This window comes from Lynx rufus, unplaced genomic scaffold, assembly GCF_022079265.1.
Source record: "Lynx rufus isolate CCGP_SWC_20201006 ecotype Redwood Valley unplaced genomic scaffold, mLynRuf1.p SCAF_8, whole genome shotgun sequence".
Classification (NCBI taxonomy): domain Eukaryota; kingdom Metazoa; phylum Chordata; class Mammalia; order Carnivora; family Felidae; genus Lynx; species Lynx rufus.
In genome coordinates this window covers 4,832,208-4,844,926 of record NW_025814896.1, presented here as the reverse complement: position 1 = coordinate 4,844,926, position 12,719 = coordinate 4,832,208, and the positions used below count along the sequence as shown (strand labels likewise).

General features: G+C 58.5%; 1 protein-coding gene across 1 annotated transcript; it reads right to left on the bottom strand.

Moving 5' to 3' along the window:
• Positions 1 to 3,439: 3,439 nt before the first annotated feature.
• Positions 3,440 to 12,476, bottom strand: APCDD1L (APC down-regulated 1 like). The gene is made up of 4 exons (XM_047068202.1): positions 12,410 to 12,476; positions 12,114 to 12,252; positions 9,161 to 9,713; positions 3,440 to 4,186 (listed from the first exon to the last, which is right to left on the bottom strand). The coding sequence occupies exons 1-4, from the start codon at positions 12,474 to 12,476 to the stop codon at positions 3,440 to 3,442; spliced, it is 1,506 nt and encodes a 501-aa protein (XP_046924158.1).
• Positions 12,477 to 12,719: the final 243 nt, after the last annotated feature.

The window sequence follows — 12,719 nt, the reverse complement described above, 5'->3', positions numbered from 1 at the left end:
CTTAGGACCATCCGGCGCGGATTAGAGGTCTCCAGCTGCTGCCAGGCTCCCCCCGCAGTGAAGCAGAACCTGCTCCCCGGCCGCCGATGGCCGGGAGGTGGCCTGGGCCGCGGCCCCGATGCGGTTCTCTGCCTCCTCTGCGTCAGGAGCCGCCACCCCCGCCCTGCCCCCTGCAGCCTCCCTCTCGCCTGAGTCACCCAGGCCCCCCGGGGACCGGCCGAGTGCGGGCGGGCGGCAGAGCCCGCGTCACTGTGAGCTGCTCTTTCCCAGGCCGGTAGCACCGCTGGGAGATTAAACACATTCGCTTAGAGAAGGCAAAGAAATAGCTTCTTCTGATAACCAGCATCTGGTAGTTAATGGGCCTCTGAGAGCTGTATACAATTTAAACTTTTTATTAAAAAAAAAAAAAAAAAAGCTCATTTACTCTCCTGGGAGCTTGCGCTATGAAATTATAAACTGCATGGTTTGTTTTTTTTTTTCCCTTTTAAACGTGACTGAACATAGAATGGAGAACATTAATTTTGTGTTGTTTTGTTTTGAGCTAGAACTATAGGTTTTACTTCCCCCTCCGTTGATTAAAGCTATCCTGGGTTCTATGTGGAGGGTATTATAAGGAGCCAAGGAAGGAGCCAGAAGGCTGGCGTCTGTGGGCTTCTCCCCAGCCCCCTCGGGCCGCCCGGATGACCCCGCCTTATTTCAGCCCAGAGTCTGGGAAGCACGGCCCCTTGCCCAGGAGAAAAGGCCTGTGGTCTTTCTCTCCGGCCATGATATTTTCTGCCAGCATCAGCTGGCTCCAGAACCAAGCGGCCCTGGGAGGGGGGGCAGCTCAGTCCAGACCAGAGAGCCCCCCGTTAGAAGTGGCTCATGCTGTGCCCCACAGAGCAGCTCTGACTTGCTTTCCCCGAATACAGTCAAGGAATCCCACCCCTGTGAGGGACTGGAACCCCGGAAGGACACCCCAAGACAGAGACTTAGCCCTCGGGTTCTGGGGAGCAGCTGGGCAAGGCCCCTTCTCCGGTCTGTGCCTTCAGCATCCCCCCCCCCCCCCGAGCAAGATGCAGTCACCCACCCCTCACCTACCCTGTTGCCCGCCCCCCCCCCCCACCATGAGGGACGCTATGCCTGGCGTGTGTCTGTGGCCTCTTCGCAGGACTTGGTGTGGGGATTAAGCGGGAACGTCAACGTTTGTTTACTCGGCTGTATTTACTGAGGTCGCTAGCACGTGGCAGGCACTGCCGAAGCTGCTGGAAAAGACGGCAGGGACCGACTCAGTCCCTCCCCATTCCCACGGAGCTCACAGCTGTGGTAGAGAATAAACATGAACGCAAGAGGTCATTTCTGACGGTGATCCGTACGCGTTATAAGGAAGAGACGGCATGATGGAACAGAGGCCGCTGTTCGGGGTTACTGATGGTTGGCCTCCCTAAGCAGGAGACTAGAAAAAGCCAAGCTTCTGAGGATGGAGGTGGGGGTGGGGGGTGGGGAGGGAAAGAGAAACGGCAATGACACATGCAAAGGCCCTGGGGTAGGGCCCGGTTGATTGTGATCGAGAGACAGAAGGAAGGCCCGTGCAGCCAGGATGTGGGGATGCACAGCCAGACCTTGTGGACATCAGTGACCGAGGAACTGGGACTTTCTTCTGAGTGCGCTGGAAGCTCCTGGAGAGTTTTTAACAGGGCAGGGTGGTAGCCTGAACCAAAGTAGCATGACAGAGAGCCAGAGTTCACCTCCACTGCGTTTATTGTCTTTCACACGTTCTCTGGGAGACACTCACTTCGCTTCCTTTCTTTAGAACCATAATCCCCTTGGTTGACTTTAATAACCAGCAGGAACATTTTTCAGGCTGTTTAATTTTATTAAAAGATTCAAATTTGATGATAAATGGTGTCATGGTTGCCTCAAGCCTGGGATACAAGACTTGCTCAGCCAAGGACACGTTATCGCCACCCACCCCCCTCCCCACGGGGAACCGCACCCCCCCCCCCACCCCGAGGCAGTCTGAGACCGTAAATAATCTTAATTACTTTTTGTACTTCGGTAAATACACCAGGAACTCTCCTGGCTTTGCGAGACCTACAGAGAATATTAACTTGGTGGGGTTCTTCTCTTTTGTATTTTTGTTGTTGCCGTTGTTGTTGTTGAAGAAGAATGGGTAGATAAGTCAGAGCAATTTCAGCGGGCTAATGGAACCCCACACAATCTCACGGAAGACAGGGGCTTGCTCTGAAAGCATCATTAGCCTCACAGACAATTGTTGTTCAAGATCTGTGATAAGAGCCAGAGATAGGAATCGGGGGGAGGAAGGAGGGGGCGTATCACAGGCACAGAGTCCCGGAAACCCTTGAGCCCACCAGGATGCTAGTTAATTTCGCAGTAGACAGACGAGGCCCTGGGAACACAGGCAGGGGCCTTGTGTCCTCCCCACCTTGATGACAGCCCCCCCCCCCTCCCCAGGCAGAGGAGGACATCACACGGCGAGCAGGCTGCCTCCTTCTCCAGAAGTTGCCACGGAGCCCGGTGACCCTGACCTCTCCCTGGGATGGTCCCCAAAACACACTCGGAGGTTCCTCTCCCTCCTTGTCGGTTAAGCACAGGGAGCCTTGAGAACAGAGGAGGCCTGTGCGGGGCTAATTACAGAGCAGGCCGGTGTCACCGCGATCATTAGTATTAATTACTCTCCAAAGGCTGGAAACGCCGGGTTCCTCCAAAGACCTGCCCCCAGCAGCCAGCCTGGTGCGGGCGCGGGAGGCGCTCTTCTGGGCCCCGGGGAGCGCTGGCCCCGGAGGGCTGCGCAGTGCGGCCGGCTCGAGGCCCCGGCTGGCAGACGCAGGGGCAAGTGCGGGCAAGTGCCAGCAGTCAGGGCGCAAGACAGCCGAGGCGCTCCCAAGGAGACCAGCCCTCCTCCAGAAAGCTGCGGCGACGTACCCGAAAGCCCGAAGCAGCATCTTTAATTCACGGCTGCGGTTTGAGTTTGTCACGCTAAATTCGGATGGATTAATCGTCTTTAGACGACAAGCCGCGGGCCCGGCCGAGCAGCCCCGGCCCCGTGCGGACTGTCGCTCCCGGTCCCCCAAAAGGCCGAGGGCGGAGTGGGAGAAGGGGTGCTGTCCTCCACCCGCCCGGGAAACCCCGGAGCGAGCGCTCAGAAACGCGGGGCGGTTGACTCGGCCGCGCCCAGGTTCGTGGTCAGCGCTCGCGTCGAATTGCCCGCCGTGCTGTCCTGGGCTTTGCAGGTGCGCCTGGATTCGGGTGCTCAGCTCCCCCCCCCGCCCCCCCCCCCGGGGGGGGGGCAGCGGGGCCGCGTCGCTCTCCACGGCGGAGACAGAGCCGAGCGGGGGACGGGCACTTCCTCACCGATGGCTGGAGGGGTCGGTGCCCCGAGGGAGTCCCCCGGGGCGGCGAGGGGCCAGAGGAGCGGCCTGCAGGTGCCACGTTAATTTCATAGCCACTCGAGGAGGGCCAGCCCTAGAGCAAGGGGCAGGGCGGGGAGAGGGGCCGCTCGGGGACATGGCCCCCCGCCCCTGAGGCCGGGCTTCTGCAGCAGGGGCCCGGACACCCCGTCGCAGAGCACCAGGGGCGCCTGGTAGGACGTGGGGCGCTTCTCGGGGGAGTCGGGACTCGACCCGTCCGTGGGCCTTTGTCCAATGAAGAGTAGGCTTTGCCCGAGGGGGTCGAGCTCCATCTTGAAGAGCTCGTACTCCACGTGGGGGAGCCTGATGCCCAGCGGCAGGCACCCGTTGGTGGCTGTGACGTCCCGCTCGGCCCCCAAGGACCAGGCCCCTGGGCCCCCGCAGCTGCTCGGCTCGGAGAAGTTGAGCATGGCCGTGGTGACCTGGTCCATGGGAGTCACCCGGGCCCGCGTGACCTGAAACGCCAGCTCGGTGCCCCCGAGGACCTTGTTGGACGGCGTGCCCCTGGTGTAACGGCCGGCTGCGTAGACGGTGAAGGTGGGCTGACGGCAGGCGGGGTCCGAGAAATGGTGGTAATACCCTTCCCAGGAGCGGTTGTGCCCGTAGAAGGTGAAGAGCCTGGTGAGGAACAGCACAGCGGGGCGCACCTCGCACCCGGGGCTGACCCAGCGGCCGCCCAGGCGCAGGGGCAGGGCCACCTGGGGGGGCAGCACGGGCGGGTGGTGCTCGTTGGAGCCGGCGATGAGGCTGCACGCGGGGCAGGGGCGAGCGTGGTGCTGGCAGAAGGCAAGGAGAACGGTGAGTGTCCGACGTGGACGGGGCGTCGGGGCGCACCCTGCACCGGGGCATCGCGGCCCGCCCCTCCCCCCCCCCCCCCCCCCGTCACTCCCTGCCTCCCGTGCCAATGGCCGCTTTGCCCTCCTCGGACCTCCGTAAGCTCCGCCCCCTCCTGGGCCTCCGCACCTGCTGCCCCTCCTCCCCCCCCCCCCCCCCGTTGGCCTGGCTGCCTGCTCCTTGTCCCCCCCGAGTCTCGGCTCCGGGAGGCCTTAGCCACACTTTTCCAGATGGCACACCTCTTCTCTCCACCCCTCCCCCTCCCTTCGCTGGATGGTAGGTCCCGAGGGCCCCGGAGGCCCCGCGGCTACTCTGTTCCCAGCTCCCTGCACAGGGCCGGGCTCACAGCAGCCACATAACGCGTGGGTGAATGAGCCAGAAACAGAGTGGAGGTGCCTTACGCCCTGGGATTTGGAGGTTTTCTGTCCCACACCCCACCTGCTTGGTCCTGAGATTCGGCCATTCGAGTTTGGGGCCTTTCTCCTGGCTCACTGTTAACCCCCCTCCCAGCCCCCCCTCACTTTTAGGAGCTTCCTAAGTGCCAGGCGTGGTGCAGGGCCCAGCTCGGGCAACCGCCACGTGTTCTGGCCGAAGCTGCTGGAGCTCCGGGAGCCCACGGCCCAGCCTGGACGTGGTGGAGACGGGCTGGACCGTGCCGTCTGGAGCCTCTTCCCCGTCCCTTCCAGACTGAAAACTTCACCCTCCTCGGAGCCGCACCCTCTCCACCTCGGGGTGGAGAAGAGGCACTCTTTTAGCTTCAAAAACGTCCCCCGGGAAGGTGGGCATCGTTCTCTCCCTCCCTTAGAAAGCACATGTGGCGGCAGGGAGGCAGGGCCACGAACATACTCCTGCCCGTTGCTCAGAGTCTCACCGGGGAGACCGTGGAACAGAGACGCCACCCAAAGATGTTCATTCTCGTGTTATTGATCACAGGGAGGACCTGTGGCCCACAGGTCGTCAGCCACCGCCACGGCCCCTGGTTGCCCCGGGCCGGGAGCTGCTTTCCTCCCTCTTTGGCCTTAAAGTTGTCCCTGCTTTACAGAGTCCCCGAGCTGGGCTTGCAGTAAAACCCGTCAACAGGAAACAGATGCCAAATCCACGTGTGGGGAAGGACCCAGGCTGCATTTTGGAGGAAAGAGGCTCAGTTGAGGCCAAAAAGGAACCAGATATCGACATCTTGGTGTGGGGTTTTTTGTGCATTTGTTTTCGTTTTGTTTTGTTTTGCTTTGGAAGGGAGCTGTTGCCCAGAATTTTATCCAGAGCGTCAGTCTCCAAGGTAAATGTCCTGGGAGCGACCGCTTGTCAAAGCAAGGCTTGACACTGGGGACTGGCAGACATCCCCGGAGGGAACCTCAGGCCAGGGGCACGGGCAGGACAGGCCAGGGAAAAGAGGGGGCATTTTGAGAGCCCAGCTGGGAAGTCAGCTCCATTTTTTTCTTTTTCTTGCAAACACACACACACACACACACACACACACACAATTTCCACCGATTGCTGCTGGGTGAGTTTTATGCCAAACAAGCGGCCTTCGGGAGTTCTTGTTTAGAAAGAAAATATTGGATGATTAAGAACAGGGGTTTTCGTGTTTGTTTTTAGTTTTTTGCTTTTTTCATTTTCAGATCTGCCTCATTAGCAGCTTTTATTATTTGTGTCTGTGATGGACCTCCACTTGCCTCGATTTCCATAATATGGAAACCTGCATTATTTTTGGCTTGGGGGATGTTGACGTGAGGGCAGAGGACGGGAAGGCACTTTGCAATGCCAGCGAACGGCTGCAGAAATGTGACGGACAGAAGTGAGCAAGCTGGGTATTTAGCTGCCGGGCCGGTTAATTGGAACGCTGGCTGATAAGGGTCGAATTTAGGTGTTTTAACCCACATCCGGACTGTTGTCACACTGATGGGGATTGACAGGGCAGGATGCATTACATCAAAATAACACCAGGGCTGTTCTCCCCCCCCTCTTTCCCCGCTCCCTTCAAATCTTCTGCAGACGGGGGACACTGCGGATACCGTTTGGTAATTTGGGGCAACTGGTGTTCTGCATAACAAATCGAGAGGTAGTGAGCCTTTCAGGTGGGAGAGGAGAGAGGACAGAGAACAGGCATTTCCTTCTCTGCTGCGCTTGAAGGGGAAGAAAAATGAAAAACCTTTGTGGCGTCATCCTGCAGAGGTCTGGAGTTGCACGTGTTAATACACAAGGCCCCAGCCAGCAGAATTCACGCTTGTGCGGAAGCCAAACTCTTACTGGTTCAAACCTGTTACATAAAGTTATCTCTCAAACAGCACATAACAGTTTCTAATTAACCCCCAGAGGTGACAGCAGGCTTAGATGATTTTGGTCGAGTGTTGGCTGATTGATTAGGATTCTACATCCAGGCAATGAATTTGGGGATCAAATTGGTTTTAAATTAACTTCTAAAAATGTTCATGTTTACCATCTGGTTTGGGTCATGGGCAAAGCTTGGGCCCCAGAGAGCATAAGGTAACGACTAATTCGTTCCTTGGGGGTTTATCTGCAGCATTTTCTTCTCTGAAATGATCTTTTTTTTTTTTTTTTTTTTTCCCAGGGAGGGGGCAGTTGGTGAGCGGATATTTAATTTAATGTCTGTGCATCTGTCACTGCTTGCCTGTGCCCACATTCCTGATCTGCTTCTCAGTCACCGTTCAGGTTGTATTGGCCACGCTGGCTGGTCAGGCAGCAGGACGGCAGGAGTCTGCGGCCCCAGAGTCCTGCCTGGGGAGACCTGAAAATTGTCATCTTCTGTGCCCCGGGGGTCCGTCCTCTCTCTATTCAGAGCGGTTTGCCCTCCTAATGAGGTAGTGGGCACCAGTAATCACCCCACTGCCAGAGCCTTCTCCTCTCTAAGTAGGATTAACGTCAGACCAGCCTAGAACATTGGCTGCCAAAAAGGGAATAATGTTGAGATCACGAAAAGAACTCGGGCTGATTTTCTGATTATGAGAACTTCTCACGCTTCTCTGCTGTCCGGATCCTGGCTTGGGAGGAGGTGGTGGGAGAGGAGAGGAGGGCAGCTGGGCTCATCCCTGGTGCCCTCCTTTGGGGTACTTTGGCAAGCAGCTGCTCCCGGAGATGAGAAATTGCCCCTCTGGTTTAGTTCCGTGAGTGTTGAGTACACAGTAGGCACTCGATACATGCTGAATGATGCGAGCATTGCCTAAGAGCTCAACGAGCACTTGGTGGCAGAACTCCTGAACTCATCCATCCAATCTGTTTGTTCCCAGTTTTGGGGTTTTTTTTTAAATGCTTATTTATTTATTTCGAGAGACAGAGAGTGGGTATGTAGGAGTGGGGAGAGGCAGAGGGAGAGGGGGAGACAGAATCTCAAGCAGGTTCCGAGCTGTCAGCGCAGAACCTGACACGGGGCTCGATCTCATGAAGCGTGAGATCATGGCCTGAGCCAAAATCAAGAGTCGGTCGCTTAATTGACTGAGCCACCCAGGCGTTCTCACTTTTGAAAGATATTCCTTGGGGACCTTGTATTGACATTCTCACCATGGCATCCTACCTTGACTTCGCTTTCAAGAAACCCTAATAAAAGTGAACTTTTCTGTAATTGTGAGTGTAGGCAGCAAACCCCTGTACCCCGGGACCTCTGACTTTGTTGCCGGCCTCCTGGTAACAGTGTTGCAGATCCTGGGAACATCGTTTACACCCAATTAGGGAGAATAAAGAATTCGCGTTCTTAGTATTCCCCGTGTTACAAATTAGTGCTTTAAGACTCGGGTAACTATTTTAGTAGAAGCGGTTTCCCTTTAAATTCTTTTGTATTTTATTTTATGCTTCTACAAACACTTTTCTGAGGGGGGGTCCTTAGGCCTCACCAGCCCCACTGGAGAAGTCACGAGCCTCCCAGCGCCTTGCTGGCCAGGCTCTGCGTTCCGTGCCGAGAGTCCATTCTGCAAATGAAACTGAGATTCTTTCTGCCCGTGTGCTCAGCAGGCAAGAAAGGGCGACCGGGATCTGCCCCAAATGGGGGCGGTTTGTTGGTGGCCGCTTCATTTAAAAATGTACGTTAAGCACCTCAAGTGAAATTCACGCTGGAGTTGGGGTGGGGGACGCGGGTCTCACAGGGCAGGTCCCTTGGTACTGCCATCTCCTGCCCAGAGTGGGGGCGGGGTGGTCCACGGGCCATCTGGGAGCAGAACCCCAGGCCCCACCCCGGACCCACAGAACCTGACGCTGCATTCTCAGAAGGTGCCCAGACGATGCCGTCTCAAGTCGGCGGCGTGAGAACAGTCAGCCTCAGAAGGGCTGCTGCCCCTGACTTGAGTATGAACATCTCTGGCTCTAGGCCAATAGGGAGGTCCACGCGGCGCTTTAGAGCGCTGCCCTCCACAGGCTGTGTGGCTGTCCAGCAGAGCCCTGGAGAAGGGCTGACCTCTCCCTGGTTCCTTCACTAGCATTTAGTGGCCCCGACGGTACGCCAGACCCTGGGCCACGTGTGGCGACACCGGAGAGTGGGACCCCACCCTTGCGGAACGTCTACTTCTAGAGGAAAAGGAGGAGAATAACAAGTAAACCACGTAGCCCAGGGCAAGCTGAGCGCTGGAAAGTGTGCAGAGTGGGGATTGGAGGGCACATCTGATCCGAGAACTGAGAGAGGCCTGCCCAAGCCCACATGGCCAGCAGGGCAGAAGGGGACCCTCTGGGGCCCGCAAGAAGGATGTCAGGAGGGTCCGACACAGACAGGCTGAAAAGCGGTTCTTTTGGAAGAAGCCAGCCCCGTAAAGACCCGAGTAAAGGTGTCTCAGGCAGAGGGAACAGCATGTGCAGATGTCCTGAGGCACGCAGGCCAGAGTGGGGGTGCGGAGAGGGTCCTAGGCAGGGACCGGACCATAGAGGCCCTGCTGGGTTGGGGCTCAGTGCCCGCCCTTCCAGGGCCCCAGACTCACCAGGGCGCTCTGAAGCGGGCGCTGGTAGCCCGTGGGCCGGTAGTGCCTCCTTTCCACTGGGTCGGTGTGGACGTCCCCCAGGTATAGCTCGTCCACCAGCCGGGGCCCGGCCCGGGGCTGCAGCTGCACGCGGCGCTGCGTGCGGACCAGGCTGAGCTCGTGCATGGTGAAGCCCAGCGCCTCCGTGCAGTCCCGCTTGGCCCGGGCGCTCAGCAGCTCGTACAGTGCCCCGGGCAGCCAGGCCCGGGCCGGGGGCAGCCGCTGGGCACAGTCCTGGCCCGCCCAGGTCTGGTTGAGGCTCCTGGTGACGTCGAGCAGCGCACGGCGGCTGTGAAAGACGATGCCCACCTTGTGTAGCTGGTAGTCAGCCTCGGTGGCACCCCGGGTGACCCAGGAGGCCCGGCGCAGGCGGACCTTGCCCTTGATGAGCAAGGAGTGGGCGGGCTCCCGGCAGAAGGGGTCCCTGTAGTAGAACTGGTAGCCTCGGAAGAGACGGTTGGGGTAGAAGGTGTAGGAACGGGTGAGGAACTCGGGTCCCGGGCGCACCTCGCAGCTGTCGGACAGAGACGGGGGTCGGACAGAGCCGTGAGAACCAGCGCGTTGAGCTGAGCGCCTCCCTCTGGGCTGGGCTCCTGCAGCCTCAGTTTCCCTGCGTGGTCTCAGCCCCGCCCTTGAGCCCAGCGGCCCGCCACGTCACGCCCTGTGGCCTCCTTCAGCGGACACCCTCCCTTGTGGCCCTGTGGATCCCTACTGGCCCAAGAGGTGTGCAGGCCTTGCGGCCAGAGGACCCGGGCTCCAATCTCATTTCCGTCCCTCAGTGGCTGTGGGTAATGCCCCGCTCCTTCCTCTGTGACGTGGAGGCATCAGCCTCACCGTCAGGGCCTCCGGGAAGCCTGAAGCACGGTGACAGTGCCTGGGGGGTGCTTGGGAAACAGAGGTTCCCTTGCACCATTTGGGGAGCCCCGTGCTGTGAGCTGCAGGAGGTGGTGGCCTGTCCGTCCTTCCCCCACTGGGTCCCCAGCACCTGGCCCAGAGCCTGGCACCCCATGGCCCCTCCCTGGGGCCTCACTCAGTGAATCGTGACCGATGGGCACTTCCGTTCGGTCTCCCCTTCGCTAGGTTGAGTCCCCTGACCGAGTGTAATCCGTGTTGGTTCAGACTTTGCTGTGGAGGGCTCAGATGGGGCGGATGTTGGATGAGTTCCAGGGGGAACAAAAGAGTAGGCAGGTACGCCCTTCGCCATCTATACTCTTATTTTCGCAAGAGTTTTCAGACCAAGGCCGATGGCGCAAGGGAAACATGTTCTTACCCAGCACGCAAACAGTTCCCTTTTCCTTTCTTTCGGTCTTTCTGATTACGTGAAGGAGAAAGTCCCTGTTGGAGCTAACGTGTCTTTAACGCCAACCTCCCTTTTCTCCCAGAGAGAACAGACTCTGAGGCAGGCGACGCATCCGGTGAGAATTTAATTATGTTGTCTTGTTTTCATTGACTTTCTTTTTACAGTTGCCTCCTATTTATGGCAGGTGGCTGTGCTCTCCCTATCCACAGTGAGATTACGCTTCCGTTAAAAATAATTATAGTGCGTGGTAAATGTGTGCAGTTTACTGTATAGCAATTATACCTCAATAAAGCTGTAAAAAGAAATGAATATATTTAGGTAAACAAAAGCAAGCCGGTTTAAAGAAAAATGGTAAGGAGATGCCAGTACAGGAGGTAGTTAAAAACAGAGAGGGGTGACTCATCCACCTGAGGGTGGGCCACAGCCCTGTCCTCACCTGCATCCCAGACGGGGCCGGAGGTGGGAGATTTGCCTAATGGGGTGCAGCAGGCCACAGCGGATACCTCAGTGGTTCCCGGACTCTGGATTGTTCCCGGCACTGCCCCCAGGAAGCAGCAAAGCCCGTCTAGAGGGCACGAAGAGGAACTTTCTAGGAAGAAAGTTCTAGAAGTTTCTAGAAGAACTGTCCTGGAATGCCGTTGTCTCAGGGCAGAAGCAGCCTGCAACCAGTTCTGATGTTCCCCACGCCCCAGTTCTATCTCAGGGTGACCCGGGCCAGTGGCGCCCGGACCTCACCTGGGTTTTGGAGTCGGGGCCGGGGCAGAGCCTGGGAGTGCATCCAAAGTGGCTCTACAGAGCTCATGTCCCCTCCCTCCACCCAGAGTGCTAACAGATGTTTGGCCGTCGGGTTTCTCCCTGACCCCACGAGGTGCATGGGGGACGTGGAGAGCCCAGTCCCTGAGCCCGGAGCAGGACTGGCCCAAAAAGGGATGGCGGGGGAGGCAGGGATGTATTAGGTGGGGAGGAGGCCACTGCCTTCTCCCTCACCCAGGAGGGAGGACCGCAGAGTTCACGCCCCACCGATGAGGGCGGAGCACAAAGCCGGTTGCCCCAGAGCAGCAGACAGGGCCTCCGAAACGTCAGGCGAGACGGTCAAGGTAGAGAATTCCACAGACCCGCGGGACGCCTGGGCCCTCTCTCGCCTGCTGCTTCCTGCCTCAGCTCAGACTCTCAGCTGAATCTTACCACCTCTGAGAAGCCTTCCCTGACCACTCTCAAGAGAGCCCTCCCAGATCACTGGCTATCACATCCTTGGTCTCGTCTCCTTCGTTACAGAGCTTAGTGCCGTCTCAAGTTTACGTCACTGATTTCTGTGTTAGCCATGTTCAGGCTTGTTCCCGCTGTGGCTCCCCCAGACCTCGCGCGTAGGTGGCACTCGGTGAGGACTGCCTACCAGCTGCTCACATGGATTTCATTCACGCTGGGACGTGATGCCCAGCACGGCCCTGCCTACGAGGTTTGCTCTGTGGAGGGGGGCGGGCAAAGCCATGCGTTTGACAGCTGGTGAGCCTCTCGGACCACTGGACGAGTCGTGCCGCGTGGACGCTGAGGCTCAGGGAGGGTGAGGTCTCCCTGCCAGGGGCCTGCGATCAGGGAAAAATCTCAGGGTCTTACCCAGTGGAGACCCAGGGCCCATCGAGGCGTGGGGGCAGCAGTGCCATGACGGGTGCTCTGTTGGGCAGGGGCCGTTGGCAGCGAGGCTCCCAGTGTAGATGGCTGTCCCCTCCCGTCCCAGTCGCCTCTGCCGTGTGGGCTGCAAAGCAGACGGACATGGGTTAGCGGTCCTGACTCCCTGCAGAGACTCTGCCCGCCCTGCCCACCTCCCCAACCCATCCTGGGCCACAGCAGAGAGCCAGGCACAGCCTGGCTTTGGCCTCTCCCCAGGGTGCCCAGCTCCCCCTCAGCCGCACCCAAATCAAGGTGCCTAGAATCGGCCTCTGGACCCATCGTCTCCTGCATCTCAGACGTGACCGCCATGGAGTACTAGCCTCCCGGAGGGGGATTACCCCAGGTCCCAGCGCTGGAAAGTCTCTGAGAGTTGCTGCGCCACACCAGACTCCCAGGAGCCCAGATCTTCCAAACATTCGCCGGGCGCTGCCCGGTCCACCGAAGAGCCCAGGTTCTCCTTGACCTCTGCCCCACGGAGCAGGCCAGGACGGCCACCTGCCTGTCGAGACCACTCGCATAACGGGCCCCCCTTGGTGGGGCCCGTGTGTCGTC

Coding starts and splice junctions, on each gene's coding strand:
- APCDD1L (XM_047068202.1), bottom strand. CDS start 12,476: ATGGCGGTCACGTCTGAGATGCAGGAGACGATGGGTCCAGAGGCCGAT. Junction 9,714..12,113: donor GGGCCCTGGGTCTCCACTGG/GTAAGACCCTGA, acceptor TCTGTCCGACAG/CTGCGAGGTGCGCCCGGGAC. Junction 4,187..9,160: donor GCCCGCTTCAGAGCGCCCTG/GTGAGTCTGGGG, acceptor GCCTTCTGCCAG/CACCACGCTCGCCCCTGCCC.